This window comes from Xiphophorus hellerii, chromosome 9 (assembly GCF_003331165.1).
Source record: "Xiphophorus hellerii strain 12219 chromosome 9, Xiphophorus_hellerii-4.1, whole genome shotgun sequence".
NCBI classification, from domain to species: domain Eukaryota; kingdom Metazoa; phylum Chordata; class Actinopteri; order Cyprinodontiformes; family Poeciliidae; genus Xiphophorus; species Xiphophorus hellerii.
This window is the reverse complement of record NC_045680.1, coordinates 831,709-850,393: the sequence shown is the minus strand read 5'-3', so window position 1 is coordinate 850,393 and position 18,685 is coordinate 831,709. Positions and strand designations below refer to the sequence as shown.

The following is an 18,685-nucleotide window of genomic DNA, read 5'->3' as shown; positions in this document are numbered from 1 at the left end:
ATTGTTATAATATTCTATAATATAATAATATTTAATATTAAATCAAATCATCGATAATTATTTTTATAAGTGCCATTATACATTTACTATAAAACAAAGTAAAAAAAAGATATGTCAAGACACTGCATGGTGAAACAGTTATTTGATTTGCTACTTGCAAATTGCTTTACAAATAATGTAGGCATGCTTTTTGTGGAAAACATTTATTTTCTATAATTGCTTACAATTATTTCCTTATACTTACGATTATGCATAAGGAATTATTGGTATATATTGGGCTTAGTATTATATTATGTAAATAAATATACTATAATATAATATAGTATAGTATAATATAAATAATTATTTTTATTAATATTCTTTTATTTTTATTTCTTAAATCCTTTCATTTTAGAATCTTCAATTTATTCTTTAATATTTTATATTTTGGGAAATACCTTTATTAGTGTTAGTAATAGTTTTCTTATCAGTATCTTCACAAAATATTAATTTTCTCATTACGTAAGTAGATGTTTATTTATTCATTTACTTTCTTGTTTACCTATCTATCAGAAGCATAAAAAATATGAAAGGGAGTCTGTAATTTTCTTTCCCTTCAGGTTCAATTAAAAAAACTACAGAATCACCCCGTCGCGCCCTTTGTGACGCAATCTAGCGTGCGTCAAACCGACCGGAAAAAGAGGCACAATAGTGGAAAAAAAAAAAAAGAGAGGAAAACAAGATGGCAGCAGTCTCGGATCACGGGCTTAAGCGAATCGTTTGGAAAAGTAAGTTTCCCTACTGTTTTTACGCAGTTATAGTTTACGTAAACTTGACTCGGTAATTGTGCTGACTAATTTTCCGACTTTTGTCTAAAAGTAGCGGCCGTAAAGTCATTTTATATGTCGCTTGGAGCCCCACCTTGTTCCCTGAGAAAAAGCCACGACTGACTGAAACATACTTGCTGTCACCTTCTCAAGTTTGCTCCGATTAAAGATGAGCACGTTGTGATAACAAAGCAAGATGGCTGAGATTAGCGAGTTTCTTTATTTATAAAACTTTTGTAGGCTTTTGGAAAAGCAACGTTTGTATATGTCTGACAGCGTTGAAATAATCATTTCCTTTTCTCCTCCTAACTTCCCGTAAAGTTGAATGAATATCCAATCAATATTGGTTAATAATGGAGCTTGATGGAGGAGAACGGCCAGGGTTTGTTGTTGTATTGAATCAATCAATCAAATTGTATTTGTAAAGCACATTTCAGCAACAAGGCATTTCAAAGTGCTTTACATTAAAAAACGGTCTGGTGATCTGTTTACACAGTACCATTGATCCTCCGGGGAATCTGAACAAATTAATGGACTGACATTAAAAGAACAAAAAACTTTACTTTGAAAAGCAGAATCTAATGTTAAAATGTATACAGTCTAAAATTTTATGTTTCAATCTCTCTTTAATGACAGAATGAAAGTTTTTGATTGAGCAAAGTGAAAGGCAAATTAAATAATTCAGAATGACACAAAGGTAAGCGAAATATATAAAAATAGGATAGGACACCATATATTAAAGGGCAAATGAACAGTAACAAAAATAAACGGTGGTTATTAAAAATATTAATTAGTAATACTCAGATTAAAAAGAAATATGCAGCTGAGTAGGATGAGATTTTTAACATAAAAAATACATATTTTAGATTAGATAAAGGCCAAATTATTTGTTTAGATCATAATTGGTGATTGTACATAATATTGACTAAATATTGCCATAATTTACCAACTGGAGTTTTGCACTCAGCATGTTGGCTTTTGAGTTGACTTTTGGTTTTGTGTGATAACTGATATTCTGTGCCTCTGCAGGAATAAAAGAGACAATAATTGCAGACTGCAAAAAATCTGGAGTATGGAAGGTAGGAACAGAAATTTTCCATGTATTATGACTCAAAACAAACTTTTAGACTTGACTGTACAACAGTAATTTAGGCCAGAATTGGTATTTACTGGTTGCTTTGAATTTCTGTTCACAGATTCTGATTTTAGACCCATTCACCACCAAGCTTCTCTCATCATGCTGCAAAATGTCAGACCTGATGGAGGAGAGGATAACAAGTAGGTCATGATATTTGCTTTCAGACTTTGTTGTAAAGGAGATAATTCATCAAGATTATGAATTAAGAGTTGATTAGGCCTCAGTGTAAGGTGAGATAATTTTATTAACATAGCACATTTTCAGAAACAAGGCAGTTCAAAGGACTTTATATGAGTTAGAGGAAATACAAACGATAACAAGAGAAAAACAAAAGGTTCTCTACAATTTATGAACTACAGGGTTTCCCCCAGAAAACCTGCTGAGCCCGGTGCTCAGGGCGCTAGGGAACTCATTCAGCTGCCCCCCCTGAATGGATGACTTCTCTAGTGCTCTGAGCAGGTAAACCCTGTTTCAACATTTTTGAGTTAAAAATGTTTAAAGTTGACAGGAAATTTAAAAATGTTATTTGATAGTTATGCTTTTTTGGAAGACTTGAAGATGAATACCTTTTAATGATTAAGGCGATCATAAAAAACTAATAAATTAACAATGCTAAGCCTGGTGGGGGCACAGGTAAAACCTGGCCTGCCAGGCTTATAATACACTGAGGGAAACCCTGAAGTAATAGGAGTTTCTCTGGATAAACTAATAGAAAAGAAAAATAGTTTCTCTGGATTCTATGTTTGTTCTAATTCCTGGTCTGGGTTGCTAGATAAGTACAAGTACTCCATAATTTATAAGCTAGAAGGAGTTTCCTTGTATAAACTAATAGGAGTTTCTCTGGATAATAATCTAAAAAGTAGATATTGGTCTAAAGTAACGAGTACTCCACAATTTCTAAAAACATTAATAACTCCACGATTCATAAAAGTAATAAACTAAACAGAGAGGGCAAAGAAATGACACGTCAGGAAAAAATAGGCAACATTCATACAGCAAGATAAGGCACAAACATGGAGCCAGCGATAGGTGGTGACAATCACGGAGATCATCTGTTTGCTGTGTCTGTGTATACATATTACCATGAACCGTGCAGCTCAGTCTCCCAAGAAACAGTCTGATATGATGATCTTATCTAAGAGCAAGTCCTTGGGAGCGCTCTGCTCCACAGTTACACGGATGACTTCAGAAGGGAGTGAGGTGGGAAGGAGCGTTATGTTTACATGTCTTCCAGGAGATTTGAGACAGACATCCAGCCAAGGCTGACACAGGGGAGCCAGTTCAGATACAGAATGCTTTAGGTCAGGTAGATTTTAAATTTCAATCTCTCCTAAAGTCTCATCGGTATAACTTTGTTCATTCCAATCATCCAAATTTATGTGGTCTTTCCCGCCGGGCTGAACTAGCAACTTCTCCAAGATCAGTTCTATCCTGCTAGTGAGTCTTAGGGTCCACAGGTTGCCTTCGAGTCTCTGCAAGAATCGCATCCAACTTGCGCCTCTGTCCCACAGTATGTCAGTCTGCGTGTTCGTCAATCGGCATAATCCATCACGGATTTGTTGATATGTCAGGAATCTGCAAGCTCCAAACAGCAGAAACCCTGTTCTCATAAATAAATCCAGGGTGTATCCTGCCTGGTATGTCCCCGTAGGACATGTGGGCTCTCCTGCATCCAGTCTTCTTCTGAAAATTGTATCAATTTCACTGAAAGACCAGTTGACCAGATCTATAATTTGTAGATTCAGACGATGTGCAAAGAAAGGCTCTGGAAAAGCAGCACAAAAACAGAGAAAGCAGGGCGAAAACTGATCTAAAAAACAGTTTTAGATCTAGCTGTGTTTTAGATCTAAAACTGTTGTAAATTAAGAGTAGGGACGGAGCAGAGAAAAAAACCTTCCGCCTTCACCAAGAGCTGGAGAGAAAACTTGTTAAAGTATTAATAAATAGTTGTGTCTACATTCAACCAAGTTTTTAAAATGAAATAAAACAGAATCTCTTTTCACAATGATCAGTCCCTCCAGGATTTTGTGATTTCTTTTTTTTTTCCACAAAATTTGGAAAAATGTTTGGCAAATCTGAAAAATTTGCAAGAAATTTTGCTTGTATATATGACAGTAAAAGTGATTTTGTTGATTAGGCTGAGGCAACAGTGTAGTAGAAGTAAGAAATGCTGCCACCTGCAGGTGGGAGGTAGCATCACGTAAACCCAAGGTTTTTGATATTTTTGCAGAAAATTTGGAGTAAACTTGCATAACAAAAAATAATCTGTTGATTTTATTTAAGGATCGCAAGAAACTGGAGGAACTGATTGAAATAATTTGCCAGTATGCAGATAAAAACTGCTTTTATTTGATTGATAAAATAATATTTTACCATGTAACTGTTATCTTGAAGGTTTCTGCTCCCCTGGAGTCTAGAGGGCCACATAAGAAGCTATGGCAGTGCAGATTTGGCCCCCTCGCCTTGAGTTTGAAACACATATTGTTGTTTGATGCATTTTTCTGACGTTTATGTCTTCTCTGTTTAGTTGTGGAGGATCTGTTCAAAAGCAGGGAGCCTGTCCCTGAAATGAAGGCCATCTACTTCATGACACCAACCTCCAAGGTTTACCGTAATAACCCTAATATAACGGCATAAACTTTTATTATGAAAGAATTTTGACTGAAAATTTCTTGTTTTCAGTGTGTGGACGCCTTTATAGCTGACTTCAAGTCCAAACCTAAATACAAATCAGCTTATGTTTATTTTACAGACTGTAAGTAACCTACAGGTTATATAAAAAGACGTTTCTGGATGTCAGGCTTGAAGTTGACGGTTTTGTCTGGTTTCCACAGACTGTCCAGATGACCTCTTCAACAAGATGAAGAATTCCTGTGCAAGGCACATACGGGTCTGCAAGGAAATAAACATTTCCTTCTTACCACAAGAAGCACAGGTAAATGGTTTCAGCTTACTTTTGTTATAATTTTTAATAATTGGTTCCTCTTTTTATTCTTAGGGGTTTCTTTTTCTTGAAAACATAGCAGGTTGTAATGTTTTTAGACAACGCATAGAAAGACGCATTTTCACCTTCTGAGGGAAACTTTTATGGCTGTTGGTTGCTTAAAGTTATGATGTAACAATCTTGTGTGCTTCCTGCTTTTTAATAATGAAAGAAATGTCTCTGCATTTAGGTTTCCTGTTTGCTTTTATTACCATTTCTGTATTTTAATCTGGTTTTAGAAATTAAAATGAATCAGAATGCTGTCAAAGTTTCTTTGTCATCATTTAAAACGACTTGCAGCTAGTGCAAAACCCAAACTTTAACTTCTTTAGGTCACTGGAGAAGGAGCTGGCTGGTCAGATAGCTGTATTAATATTAAGTTGAGTGGAAGAAAAAAGTGTGGTTTAAAAATAAAAGTCTTTTCAAACAAAACCTATTCAACATTCAAGGATTATGGACTACAACTGTTGCATCTAGGGATGCATATTACAGATTAATGAGTTAATCTATAGTCAATTGGTCTTATCAGTTGATTAAATGATAAGCGGCAATTTTCTTGAAAACATGAGTTTTTTATTGTATCAAGAGCGTCTCTCCATAACACAAAGGGCTACCTTTTTTATAACATTCTGAATTTGTAAAAAGTACATAATAAATTTTTTATTAGCTGCATTAAATACTGACTGAATAAACAGTAAATGGTTTTTTTCTCACATCATTGAACTAAGACAAATAAAAAAAGGGTTGTCATTAGATGTAATTAGACATGTCATCATAACTAGTTTCACTGAACAATAAATTGTTCCAGAATTTATATCAATAAACAATAGCATTGTCATTTTCACACAATTCTCAATTAATATAATAATAATAATACTGGCATATTTATGCAACTATGACCTCGCAAAATAAAAAAACCCCCAAAAACTTCAATTTCTAAACACTGGAAAACATTTTAAATACCCCAAATAAACTAAACAACAATTATTAAAAAAGAATTATGAAGTCTCTTTAACTAAAATTGCTGTAAAAAATATTAATAATTCAGCTTCGACAGAAAAAACATGCAAAAGGGGCAGGTAGTGCAAACTAACTACTTCAAAATGGCAGCTTTTCAATAACAGCATCTCTTTAATGATTGTTGTCTAAATTAAAATTACTGGGCTCAACTTAATTTATCATGCAATTAATTGATTTATTGCTTAATGTGACAAGCATACCTTAGCATAATTATCAAAATTATTGGACATAAACGACTGAATCTGTGTAATAAATCTAAAATAATGAGCTTCCCTTTTTAACATTTGAATATCTGAAAAAATAACCATCTTTTCAGTGATATTCCACCTGATCCCAATTTGCTCCTGCGTGGTTTTCAGGTGTTCACATGTGACGATCCTGGGGCTTTCCGGAGAATCTACAGTCCTCACAGTCAGGACAAAAGCAAGACATTGGAGACTCTGGCAGACCAGCTCGTCACCCTGTGTGCCACGCTGAACGAATACCCGGGAGTCAGATACAAGAAGTAAGCAGAGAAGAGTCGGTTTCTCTGCTTAGGTTACAGCACATCTCAGCCCCTGAGCACAACTTCGTCTTTTGTTGGATTTCTTTTAAACATATTTCCAAACTGTTGCCAGAAAGTTTCAGGCGAAATTTCTAATAGATATCACTTGTTTTGTTATGAACGCTTCCCGTTAAAGGAACGTTTTCTGAGTTGCTACAGTCTATTGAAAAGTTTTAATCATTTCCAGGTCAGTAAGAAACATGAAAAGTATTTCAGTATTTTATCTTGTGGTCATTTATGTTGAATTTTTGTAAATCATAAGTTCCATCCATTTAGTTTTTCTTTGGTCAATTAGAATATACTTCACTTAGTTTAGAACCAAAATCTGTAATATTTTTTATATTTGGTACTGTTTAGATCACTTTGATAACTTTTCCTATTAATTTAAGTGATTAAGGACACACCGGGGGGCGAATGCCTTTAGTTTGGTAAATGTTTGGTGTGGTGACGGTTTTGACCACCTTTTGAACATCAGATTAAGTTAACTTTCATTTTCATCTAAGTTATCAGAGATTTTTAGTTATTATTTTGTCTATATTTTTGCAAGAAATAAAGCACGTATATTTCTTTCAAACTATAAAGTCGGAAGTGCGATCGGAAACCAAACCACATGTTGCTGCCCCTGACCGTTCATGAAAAATGTTGGTTTTGAAACTTAGAAAGCTGCGACACTTTATGCATTCCACATTTTATAAGGATCAGAAAAGGATTTTCAAAGCATAAAATAAAATTCCTAAAAATATGTTAATTTGAACTGTCCTGCTGGAGTTGCTGTTACCTAGCAACGCCAGCTAAGCCCAGCCCCGTTACCGAGCAACCTAAGCAGAACTCCGGCTTTGGTCGGCTGGTTTTACCGCTTTATGCTCTATAAAATGGCTGCTGGACTGTTGGCTGTTTTGTTGTTATTTCAAATGCCTTTTTTATATTGTTACTAAATCAGTGCTATTCTTTTTTTTTTTTTTTTTTTTTTTTTTTTTTTTTGTAACCCCTCCAGGGGGTCTTTTTGTGGGCTCTAGTGTCCCTTTTCATGAAGTAGGCTGACAGGAAAGGGGGAGGGAGAGGGGGGAAGACATGCGGTAAATGTCGCCGGGTCCGGGAGTCGAACCCGCGACAGCCGCGTCGAGGACTTGAGGCCTCCAAATGTGGGTCGCGCTAACCCCTACGCCACCACGGCACGCCCAATCAGTGCTATTCTTGAAAAAAAATTACCATTTTTAGCAGTTAACCATCTTTTGTGACAATCTTAGAAATTGTCATGGTTGTGGTTGTGTATAAAAACTTACTAAAAAATGCACAAAAATACCTTCAGACATCTAAGTGCATAAGTTTTCTGAAGCAAAAAAAAAAAAAGAAAAAAATCAAGCTACGGTAGTTTGATTAAAATTAGCTTAATTCTTTGATATAAACTTATTTTCTGTTTACTAAAACTGTAGTTGTGGCTTTGTCTATTACAACTATTTTAGTTATTGATCAATCTATTCAAGTTCAAAAATACTTTCTTGATCCCAAACAATTACATATTAGTGTAACTCATATTAATACATATTGATGATTTTGATAAGTAAAGGGATTTAAAAAAAATACACAGAAATACATTAAAAGATGCAAATAACCAAGTAATTCAGTTACTTTTTTAAAGAATAAAACTTTGTCACCTATCAAAGATTTCTGATTGATTCTACGTATCAACTAACGATTATTTTAGTGATTGATCGATTATTCTGGAGATTAATAGGATTTAAAAATGGCACATTCTTCATGTTTTTCCTCTAGGCAATTAAGTCTTTTTATACAATATTAGAAATACATTAAAAGATACAATTAAACAAATAATTCAGTTCTTTTTTTAAATAAGAAAATAAAGATTTTACTGTCTGAAATGAAATGCCAAACAATTCCTTTAACAAACTCCACAGAACTTCACTTTAAAAAAAAATCAGACACTGGCTTTGAGATGTATGTGATAAGAATTGACAAGTGCTTTTGGATTTTTTTTTACTTTTTGAAAATGAGCTCAAAATGTTTCAGCAAAGTCTTAAGTAGCTGACTGACTAATAACTTTTTATCTTGTTTACGTCTCGTAAGCGTCTCCTGCATATAACAGTATGTCTTGCATCTAGAGACAACATGCTGAACGCCAAAACTCTAGCAGAGCTGGTGGACAACAAGCTGGCCAGGCACTACGAGTTGGACGACAGTGGGAAGAAAAAGGTGAGACGTCTGCTGAACAAAGAATAACAGAAAGTAAGCCAGGCCTTGGCCTGGGGAGTAAATCTAAGTCTTGTTTTTCACGCCCATCTTTGTGCATTGTAACATTTATTCCTTTGCCTAAAGCTGTATTTTTCCCAGAAATTTGGGGGTAAAACTTGTATCATTACCAAACATTAAACTGTTTTTACAAGTAAATCAGATGCTTTAAAGGGGAGCTGTTATGCAAAAATTCACATTTTGCATGTTTTTAGGTCTCAACTGCTTCTAAAAACGGCCTAAATGCTTAAAAACAACAAAAAAAAAACAACCCACCCAGCTGTTTTTTGACAAAAAGTTAAAGTTTCAAAAACCTCCACATTATTAAGTCACATTTTATGGGCACTGCAGTGTTACCTAGCAACCCCAGCTGAGTCCAGCCCTGTTACCTAGCAACAGTGGAACTCAAGCACGTTATGTATGCGCTGGAAAATGGCTGCTGGAACCACTTGCTGCATTCTTGTTGGTTGTGGAGGAGGCTCCATTAAGGCTTTTCAAAGATGTACGGTGGTGTAATTGCATATCTGTTTGTAGCCATTTTCACGCACAAGTGTAAGCATTGAGGCAGAACTGAGCAGATTGAAATCTGACTAAGAAGGATTTTGTGTGTAAAATAACGTTTTGGATAGAGATATCCTAACCTGCTCAACGACGCATAACGGGTGACCTTTAATGGTTGACTTTCCCTCTGCTGGCAGGAGAAGACACAGGCCCAGCTGCTGATAGTAGAAAGAGGTTTTGACCCCGTAAGTCCCATCCTCCATGAGCTCACCTACCAGGCCATGGCCTATGACCTCATTGATATCCAGAACGACACCTACTGGTAAAGCTTTACCTAACTCCAGCTCCCAGCTACATCATTTCCTGACTCCCAGCTTGCTGCAGACAGCTAAACGCAGCTGTGTGGTTGAACTTATTCAGGTACAAGTCCAAAGACGGCTTGGATAAGGAAGCCCTGCTGAACGAGGACGACATGCTGTGGGTGCGGCTACGGCACAATCACATCGCCGAGGTTTCAGAGTAAGTCTCCCCATTGTTCAGCGTACCAGTACATCATCATCTGGTTCTCCTTATTTATTTATTTTCTTTGCTTTTGCCTTGTTATAGACAGATCCCTAAGATGGTGAAAGAAATAGCCGCCAGCAAGAAACAGCCTGATGGGAAGGTAAAGAGCTGGAGCGTCTACCGTCTCTATAATTTCTCTACTTGTTTTAATCTGAGGAATATCACACCTGATAGTTCGTTAGATTTGGTTTGATTGGGGATAAAAATTACAACATTTGCTCCATTTTCAATTGCTGTAGTTCACTTTCACACTGCACTGCGTCAAACTAAAACAACCAATTGCAAAACCTGTTCCCCTCCTCGCCCGTGGGGGCGCTGCGCCAAGACCCACTACAGGAAACAACAAAACCCTCTGAAGAAGACATGATTGAAACTTGCTTCGTCACGAAATGTAAACAAAAATGGAGTCAGACAGTTGTAGGATTTCTCTTTCTCTATCTTTGGTAAAAAATCACGAGCCATTTCTGCTCCTAGCGCTAGACTAGCACGTTTGTTTTGGTTGTATTTACCCAGAACACCCTGCGTTGTAGTCCGCTTGGTGCTTTTGGAACAGTCTCTGGTCCGCTTGGCGTTCATATATGCATTCAAACCGCTAAAGAGTTCACTTCAACCGAACCGAGACCGAGATTTGTAGGCGGACTGGAGTTTGTGTTTTTGGTTTGCTTCAGTTTGATTCACGACTCCCCAAACGAACCAAAACTTTCTAAGCTAGAGTTATTTAATCAAACTATAGTTTGATTGATTAATCAAACAAAAGTTTAACTATAGTGGACTAAACAGGGCTGGTGTAATTTGCTAATTGAAACTTTTGTGTAATCCTTTCAGACCACATTAAGCAACTTGTCACAAATGATGAGGAAGATGCCCTCATTCCGTAAGCAGGTCACCGAGGTATGAGAACTTTATTTCATTCATGATGTAGCTGTAAATATAAAGGACAAGTAATGATAAATGAATCTCAGAATAATGAATAAAAACTGTTGTTTTGATCCCAACTAGAAAACAATTCACCTGCAGTTGGCTGAGGACTGCATGAAACATTTCTCAAACAATGTGGAGAAACTCTGCAAAGCTGAGCAGGTCTGTCTGGACTTACTGTGGTTGATTTTGAAATTATGCTAAATTCTTGCATTCTACACCCACTAATTGGTTCAGATAAATTTATCTTAACAGTCCTAGAGGTTTATTTTTATGAACGCAACAGGCACTTCAACTACAGACATTACTGATGAATAGTTTTCTCCACTCAAACATTGGATTTCCATGGTTTCAGGAAGTTGCTGTAACGTTCTAACATTTCTTCATGTATCATTTCAGTCCAGAGGAATGTCAGACTGGGTACACATGTATAGCTGTAGAGTTTTTAGCAGTCTGTGCTTATGAGCTTTGTGTTGGAAGTATTCTGCAGAAACTTTGGGTTTCTGCAGAATACAGAGGGCTAATGTTAGCATGCTAATATTAGCATTAGCGCTCTTCCTCTGTTTTGATATGACTCTTTGAGAAGGATATGGACTTAGAGTTTTTTCACAATATTTTGTAGTACTATTGAGATAGCCACAAAAATTATGACAAAAGAACAATATAACTTCTTTTTTTTTTAGGCACAGAATTCATAGCGTCACAAAAGAAAATGCTGCTTTTGAAAAACATTTCCACTTGAAATAAGTTTCTTCAGCCCGCCACATATTTACAGAAGTACGACTTATATCACTAACCTGAAGATAGAGACTTCATTTAATCTAATTTACTGGTATTTATTGATGCTGTCATGGAATAAAGTTGAGAAAATTAAAATAGAGAAGATAGAGAGAATTTTTTTTGAATTTATTGTGATCAATCAATCAAAAATCTTATGAAGAATCTTTCATGATAAATGATTAACGATACGATAAAGGCTCAACCCTACTTTTCGATCATTTGGTTTTGCAGGTTTTTCTTGAGTAATTTAGTATGAATTAAGTTTATACAAATATTTTTTTCACTTCATTAATTCATTTGTTTTTTAGAAGATGTTTTCTTTTAGCAATTGTGAATAGCGGGAAAAAAGTGGCCTATTAGTGAAAAATCCATAAGATTGGATGGAAATGAAATACGGGAAGTGGAAAGTGTCAAAAACTATACTAACAAGTTTTGTTTTTTTTACTAATTTAAATGGTTTTTATGATTGTATTTTAATTATTCTGTAGTTTGCATAGAATTGAAAGACCAAATCTTCTCTTCCTTTTCTTGGTTGTATGTTTCCACAGACGTGTGTGAATTGGCTTTTTGTTTCTGTTCCTGAATTTCGCCTGTGGTTTATGTGAAATTATGTTTCAAAATATTCTCTTACATTACACTTGTGTGGGAAATTACCCGGCCATTTAATTCCTCATTTTAGATCTAGAACAGTTGTAGAGTAGGGTTTGTCAAACTCATTTTTATTTTGGAAAATACCAAAATCAGAAATGTTCTTAAAGGGCTGGTTGTGCCAGAATGTGTTGATAAAACCCATTAACAAACTTAAAATAATAATAATTATCTGTGTCTGCATTTGACGACTATTTAAATTAAATACTGAACATCTTTTCGCACTGATCTACCCCTACAGAATTCTGTAATTGTTTTATAAATCTTTGTAATCAGAATCACTCATTTTCTGGTGCTAATTGTAAATATTTGCAAAAAATGTTTCAGGAATGTGACTTTTTGTTACTCACTGCATGAATCACATACTTTAACTTGACATCAAGTAAGATTGAGGCAGCTATGGAGTAGAAGAAATACTGCCACCTGGAGGTTGGAGTTAGTATAACTTTAACACAATGTCTTTGAGCATTTTTGCACAAAACTAGCAATAAAGTCACAATGATAAATTGGCACAAATTGGCACAGTGAAATTCAAAAATACTTTATTGATCCAAAAGGAAAATTAAATAAATTAGGAAGGCATCGATATAAAAATTTTGACCTATAGCTGGTGTTAGTATTGCTGTTATGTCCAGTAACTGATATTTAGCTATACTTTATATTTTTCACTACCGTTTTGGCCCTTTTGGATAATAAAAAAATAACAATAAATATTGGTTGTTCATATCGCCCCAGTTTTATTTATCGGTTTGATATCGATGTGTTCCCACAAATGTAAGTTTAAGTATTATTACAAGTAAACCAATATTAATATAAGTATTTTACTTTGAATCTTATCAAATTACTCAAAATGTTTAGATTTCATTCTTTAAAACTTTACCTTTAAAATAAGGAATAGTCTCAGCTATTTTTATAAATCTACAGGCTGGAAACTTCCTCTTTTTCCAGGAAACCTGCTTTTCCTGTTTAATGACTCTCTCTGTCTGACTATGATTTCTTATGATTAGATAGAAAAAAGTGGAATTAAAGCAAAGTTTGCATGAGACAAAAACAACACACACAACCAGATTTATTTTATTGACACCTAAGTCTACTGCTGGGCCTAGATGTCACTTGAGTGATTCATTTTAAAGATAACTTTATTTATTATTACTGCTAAACTAAAATCTCCAGCATGGGGAAGTGGGATGAGCTCGGATTTTCTTGACAATGTTAAAAAAATGAGAAATATCGGATGATACCAATGTTAGTGCAGATATATTGTGCATCCTTAAGATAAGTAAATCATAGAATTATAGAAAACTGGAGAGACTGATTGATGTAATTTGGCATTAAAGGGATAAAAACTGCTTTGACTTGATCAAATATTTTAATAAAATAATGATATTTTATCATGTCCCTGTGGTGTCCAGAGGACCACATAAAAAGCTACAGCGTACCTGATGTGGCTCACGCGCCATCAGTTTTGACCCGTTGGATAATATTTGTATTTTTAGGAGGTTAAATGTTTGTCTCTCTTGTGTAGGACCTCGCTGTCGGTTCTGACGTGGACGGGACAAAGGTGAAAGACCCAATGAGGACTCTGCTGCCGGTGCTACTCAACCCGTTCAGCAAACATGACAAGATCAGAGCCGTGCTGCTCTACATCTTCAGCCTGAGCGGTAAAACATTCATCTCACCCTGCAAAGCCCAGCCTCCATTGACTGCAATGAATTAGTACAGTACAGTTTGTTTTATGTTTTGTAAAATGTTGAATCGATGTTTTATTGATTCTGCTTTGTTGTGTGTAAACAGGAACGACGGATGAAAACCTGAACAAATTTATCCAGCACGTTAAAATCGAGGACGAACGAGAGTTTATCCTGAACTGGAAAGAACTGGGCGTCCCCATCATCACCACATCGGTATGAGCAAAAGTTTTATCCTTTCACTCTAAGCTGTGATTTAAAAATAAACAACGACGTTTTTATTCTGTTTGGAGCTCAGAACCTGTAATTTCAGGGTTTGTACAGGTGCTTGAAAATGCTTGAATTTCAATTAGGAAAGTGCTGGATTTCTGCACAAATCCTTGAAAGTGCTTCATATTCAAGCTGCAGTTTTTGTAACGTTTAATAGAAAGCCTAAATTTGGAAAAAAAAATTTTTTAAAGTTAAAACCAGATATTTTCATACAACTAATAAAAAGTCAAAATTTTCTCGCTGTTTGAAATTAAATCCCAAAACTTTTCTTGTTTACAAAATGAATAAAATGATTTAGATTTCCTAAAAGCCAGAAAATTAAGCAAGAACATTTTTAGTGTTGCCTTGGTTCTTTCATCTTTTATCTCCATGGCTATCATGCAGCTGTTCAAAACGCCTGGTTGGACCAAGCCCCGCCTTCGAGCTCCTCACCCACTCAGCTCCTTCAGACTAGCCACCAGCAATTGGCAAACACCTGGTGAAATTGTTAATCTGCTGAGCTCATTGTAGGAGCTACGTCTCAGTGAAACACTGCTAAAAAAGTGGTAATGAGGTTAATAGAGGAGCCACTCTGCAAAAACAAAAGTATTTTCGGTCTATTTTCTAATGCAAATATCTTAGTTCACTTAAAATAACACAAGACTAATTTACAAGTAACTTTTCAGCAAGAAATAGGAGCTTGTTTTAAGTTGATAATTCCTAAATATTGATGAAAAAGTACCAATGGATCAAGTACATTTTCATCAATTGTAAGGAAGTATTGACTTAAAATAATCGCTAATATCTTGCTGAAAAGTTACTTGTCTCATTTTCATAATAACACAAGTTAACATACTTGATTGTGCTATGTTCACAAAAAACACATAATACTGCCCCTTTAAAGTATTTTTAATTTTTGAGGAAAAATGTCACCCTAAAGTGTTGTAAAAAAGCAGTTGTGGGCCTCACAGAACTATTCCAGGGGCCCCAAATGGCCCCCAGGCCACACTTTAACCACCATATTGCTCATCTTTGTTCTGTTGTGTTCAGCCCAGTTTCTTCTCCCGCAAACCAAACCGAAGAGATCGATCCCAAGATGAGACGTACAACCTTTCCAGATGGACTCCAGTCATCAAAGACGTGATGGAGGTCAGAGAGCGAATGAAACACAACAACCTGTTGGTCACATCATTGTTTATAAAGAAAGAGAAAAATCCACTGTGAAACACAGCTTCCAGGCTTTCTGGCAACTTTCCTGGCTTTAATTTATGAAATCTGTCAAGCAAAAAGAAAAAGGAAGAATAAAAATCATCTCTGAACATTTTTTAAATTCACTCTGCAGACATTAATGGGGAACTGAGAGTTCAAGGAATCCCCCAATGGTAATCTATTACAAAATTCAGATTGCAGAAAATAATGTAAAACATGTATTATTTTCAGGATGCTGTGGAGAACAAACTGGACTCCAGAGACTGGCCGCACCAATCAGAGTGTCCCGCTGCCTGGAACGGCTCCGGCGCCGTCAGGTGGGTCATCAGGAAAAAACTATTGATATTCATCATTCAAATATTTCAACATCAAAACAGCAAGATCAAAAGAATTGTGCGTAATAAGTAAAATTGTCCAGATATTTAGCAAACTAATGCCACAAAAACCCAGTTTTAAACACTTGTAGGCTTAAAGGTGGCAAGTTGTCACGCTAACGGTCATTAATTTAAAAAGATTTTCAATGTTTTCAAAGGCAGGAGCAGTCACAAGTATTTCAGTTTTAGTCTGATCTTATTTCACAATTTGAATATGCAGGGCTTTGTGTTTGGCATGTTTATTTCTCCCTATAATGTGGTGATTGGGTTAGTAATGTTTTTTCTATTATTGACATAATCATCTCTTCTTTTCACAGTGAACAGTTTTTTTGACAAATAAATTTCAGTAAGTCAGGTTTATCTGTGGATTCTCCTATTTTGTTGCCAACTATAAGCCAAGTTGGTAACGAATGGGGGCTTGTCCGGGATTCATTTTTCATTTATGTTTACTTGCACCTCTGATGATCTGCATTTGTACTTTAAAAGTAACTTTAGGGCTCTTTAGACCTCCCACAGTGGTGCCCAGTAACTCCAGCTAGAAATTATAAAGTGCCCAACTAATATTTTAAAATAAGGATATAATAACAAATTCAGGTTTTAGCAGTTTTTATATGTTGATATTTTTTTTTTGTCTTTATATTGGAATCTACAGGTGTGTTTCCACAAATATTAACATTCCATTGAAGAACATGTATTGATTTTTACCAAAGTTTTACCCTTTAAACCTTTATCATAAAACCTAACAATAGTAACAAACAACAGTGGCTCTTTAAAAATAGCAGCACATTACCTAGCATAGGTATTTCTCACAAATGATCAGTCATGTAACATTTGTGACTCTAAACAAACTTTATTTGGCTGGACTGAGAGCCAAAATGTCTTTTCTTTTGTTTTTGGAATAGACTTGTTCTTTTGCTTGAACTCCTAAATTTCCTAACATGTATGTTCTTCAGCGCCCGCCAGAGGAACAAACCCAGCACCCAGGATGATCGCCGCACTGGTTCACGCCTCATCATCTTTGTTATTGGGGGCATCACTTACTCTGAGATGCGCTGCGCTTACGAGGTCACCCAGGCGGTGAAATCCTGTGAGGTCATCGTGGGTTAGTATTCCTCTTTAAAACAACTCTATTTCTCTGGAGATGATCTGTTTTTGCCATTCAGTCAACTTCAATTTTGCCTTAAATGTGACCTATTGTGCTTCCTTGAACAGGCCTGGATAGGTCGATGGGCGATACGAACCATGTCCATTACAGCAGCACAAAATCTCTCAAAATGAGCTGTTTTAGGGCCTCTTGTCACTTTAAAACCAAATGAGCTCCTGCGGGCATCATCCCCAAACTCTACGTTTACATTTGCACATGAAAATGACCTCAAACAGATGTGCAGTTATACCTCTGTACAACTTTGAAAAGCATTAGTGGAGCCTCCTGCACAACCAACAAGAATGCAGCAAGTGGTTTCTGGATAATAGGTCATCAAAATACTTGTCTTTTCCAACAGCCATTGTACAGCACAGACAGCAATAATACCAGTTGATCAAACGTGCTGGAACTCTAATTGGGTTGCTAGGTAACTGGGCTGGGCTGGGTTTGGGTTTGCTAGGTAAATGGTGCAGCGACCATTGATTTTGTGACTTAACAATTGAAAGGTTTTGAAACAGCTCGTATTCCAGACACCAAAATACATGAATTCATTTCCAAAAAACAGCAGGAAGGAATTTTTTCAAGCTCTTGATCTGTTTTTAGAACAGTTGAGACCCAAGTGGAAGAATAAAAATGTGTAAAATGTTTAATTTGCTTTGACATACATTAACCTTGTAACTCTAATGTCTAAAAGCAACTTAAAAGATAAAGTACTTAATTTGACCAACTGACCAAACATGCTGGAGCTCCTCTTGGGATAGGCTGGGCTTTGTTGAAGTTGCTAGGTAGTAATTTGTGACTTTAACTAACTAATTAACTTATTGCCACAAACCATCTGGGTGTTTATTTTTAAGTGCTTGGCCTGTTTTAAAAGCATTTGAGACGAAAATGAAAAAACTTAAACATGTAAAATATGAATTTTGCATAATAGATCCCCTTTCATGCTTTTTATGACCTGCTTAATTGTTCCTCCTAGTTTATTTTAGATTTTTGCCCCCTGCTGGTGCCAATGAGAACTCAAAATGAATCATTTGTATCTTTCTACAGGCTCTTCTCATATCTTGACCCCCATCAGTTTGCTGGAAGACATCAAAGCCCTGAGCAAAGGTCCAATGGAAACCTTTACAATAGAGGAAAGGAGCAACGCCTGAGAAATCCCCCATGTTACTTCATCTCATATCACTCAGCCCTGCACTCACCTCAACTTCCTGATTGGAAAACTGAAGGGAATTCACCTGTAGCTTATTGTTGTCTTTTATTTTACTTTATGCACATTTATAGTGACGGTATTGACAAATTATCCTTTAATGTTTCATTTTGCCTGGCAGAATTTCTTTGTTTTTTGGTCAGAATACAGTCTGTTTATAATGTATGTAGCTTTGTACTGTTAAATCAAATGGATTAATTTTAAAATTAACTAACCTAATTTGACTAGAAGCAAGTTTATGTTAAAAAAAAGTATCCATAATGCATTATTCTGCTAACCTTTGACCTTAAAGAAAGATGCTGATAATGTTACAAGTTGAATAGCCCATGACAGTTGTGGGAAAATAAAAGCACAAAGTTGATGTATATACTGTATGTATGCACTGAGTGTCTGCTTTGTCGTCTTGCCTTTTCTGATCACTGCTGTTTATAAACACCTAATATATTATGAGTGTTTTAAAATAATTACACCTTTCTTGGATTGAACAACTGACTAATAAATGGATGAAGTGGTTCAACTCTGACAGCCGTTTGTACAATGCCTGCTGCTGTTTTTTTATTATAAAAACAGAGAGAATGCAAACAAAAAGAATTATCTGCTATATGCTGCGTCACATCAATTCTTTAAAAAACATCTAATTGTTTTTAATAGCTTTTTTTGTAGCA

At 35.7% G+C, this 18,685-nt stretch overlaps 1 protein-coding gene across 1 annotated transcript; it reads left to right on the top strand.

Moving 5' to 3' along the window:
• The first annotated feature begins 655 nt into the window (after positions 1–655).
• On the top strand, positions 656–18,545 carry stxbp3 (syntaxin binding protein 3). Its single transcript, XM_032572266.1, has 19 exons — positions 656–767; positions 1,836–1,885; positions 2,003–2,084; positions 4,472–4,548; positions 4,627–4,699; positions 4,779–4,879; positions 6,307–6,452; positions 8,612–8,702; positions 9,437–9,561; positions 9,660–9,758; positions 9,846–9,903; positions 10,629–10,694; positions 10,803–10,883; positions 13,675–13,810; positions 13,944–14,053; positions 15,137–15,235; positions 15,527–15,612; positions 16,623–16,771; positions 17,861–18,545. Exons 1-19 carry the CDS (start codon positions 722–724, stop codon positions 17,962–17,964), a joined length of 1,779 nt encoding a protein of 592 aa, XP_032428157.1. The 5' UTR covers positions 656–721; the 3' UTR covers positions 17,965–18,545.
• The last annotated feature ends 140 nt before the right edge of the window (positions 18,546–18,685 follow it).

Coding starts and splice junctions, on each gene's coding strand:
- stxbp3 (XM_032572266.1), top strand. CDS start 722: ATGGCAGCAGTCTCGGATCACGGGCTTAAGCGAATCGTTTGGAAAA. Junction 6,453..8,611: donor CCGGGAGTCAGATACAAGAA/GTAAGCAGAGAA, acceptor TCTTGCATCTAG/AGACAACATGCTGAACGCCA. Junction 15,236..15,526: donor TCATCAAAGACGTGATGGAG/GTCAGAGAGCGA, acceptor TATTATTTTCAG/GATGCTGTGGAGAACAAACT.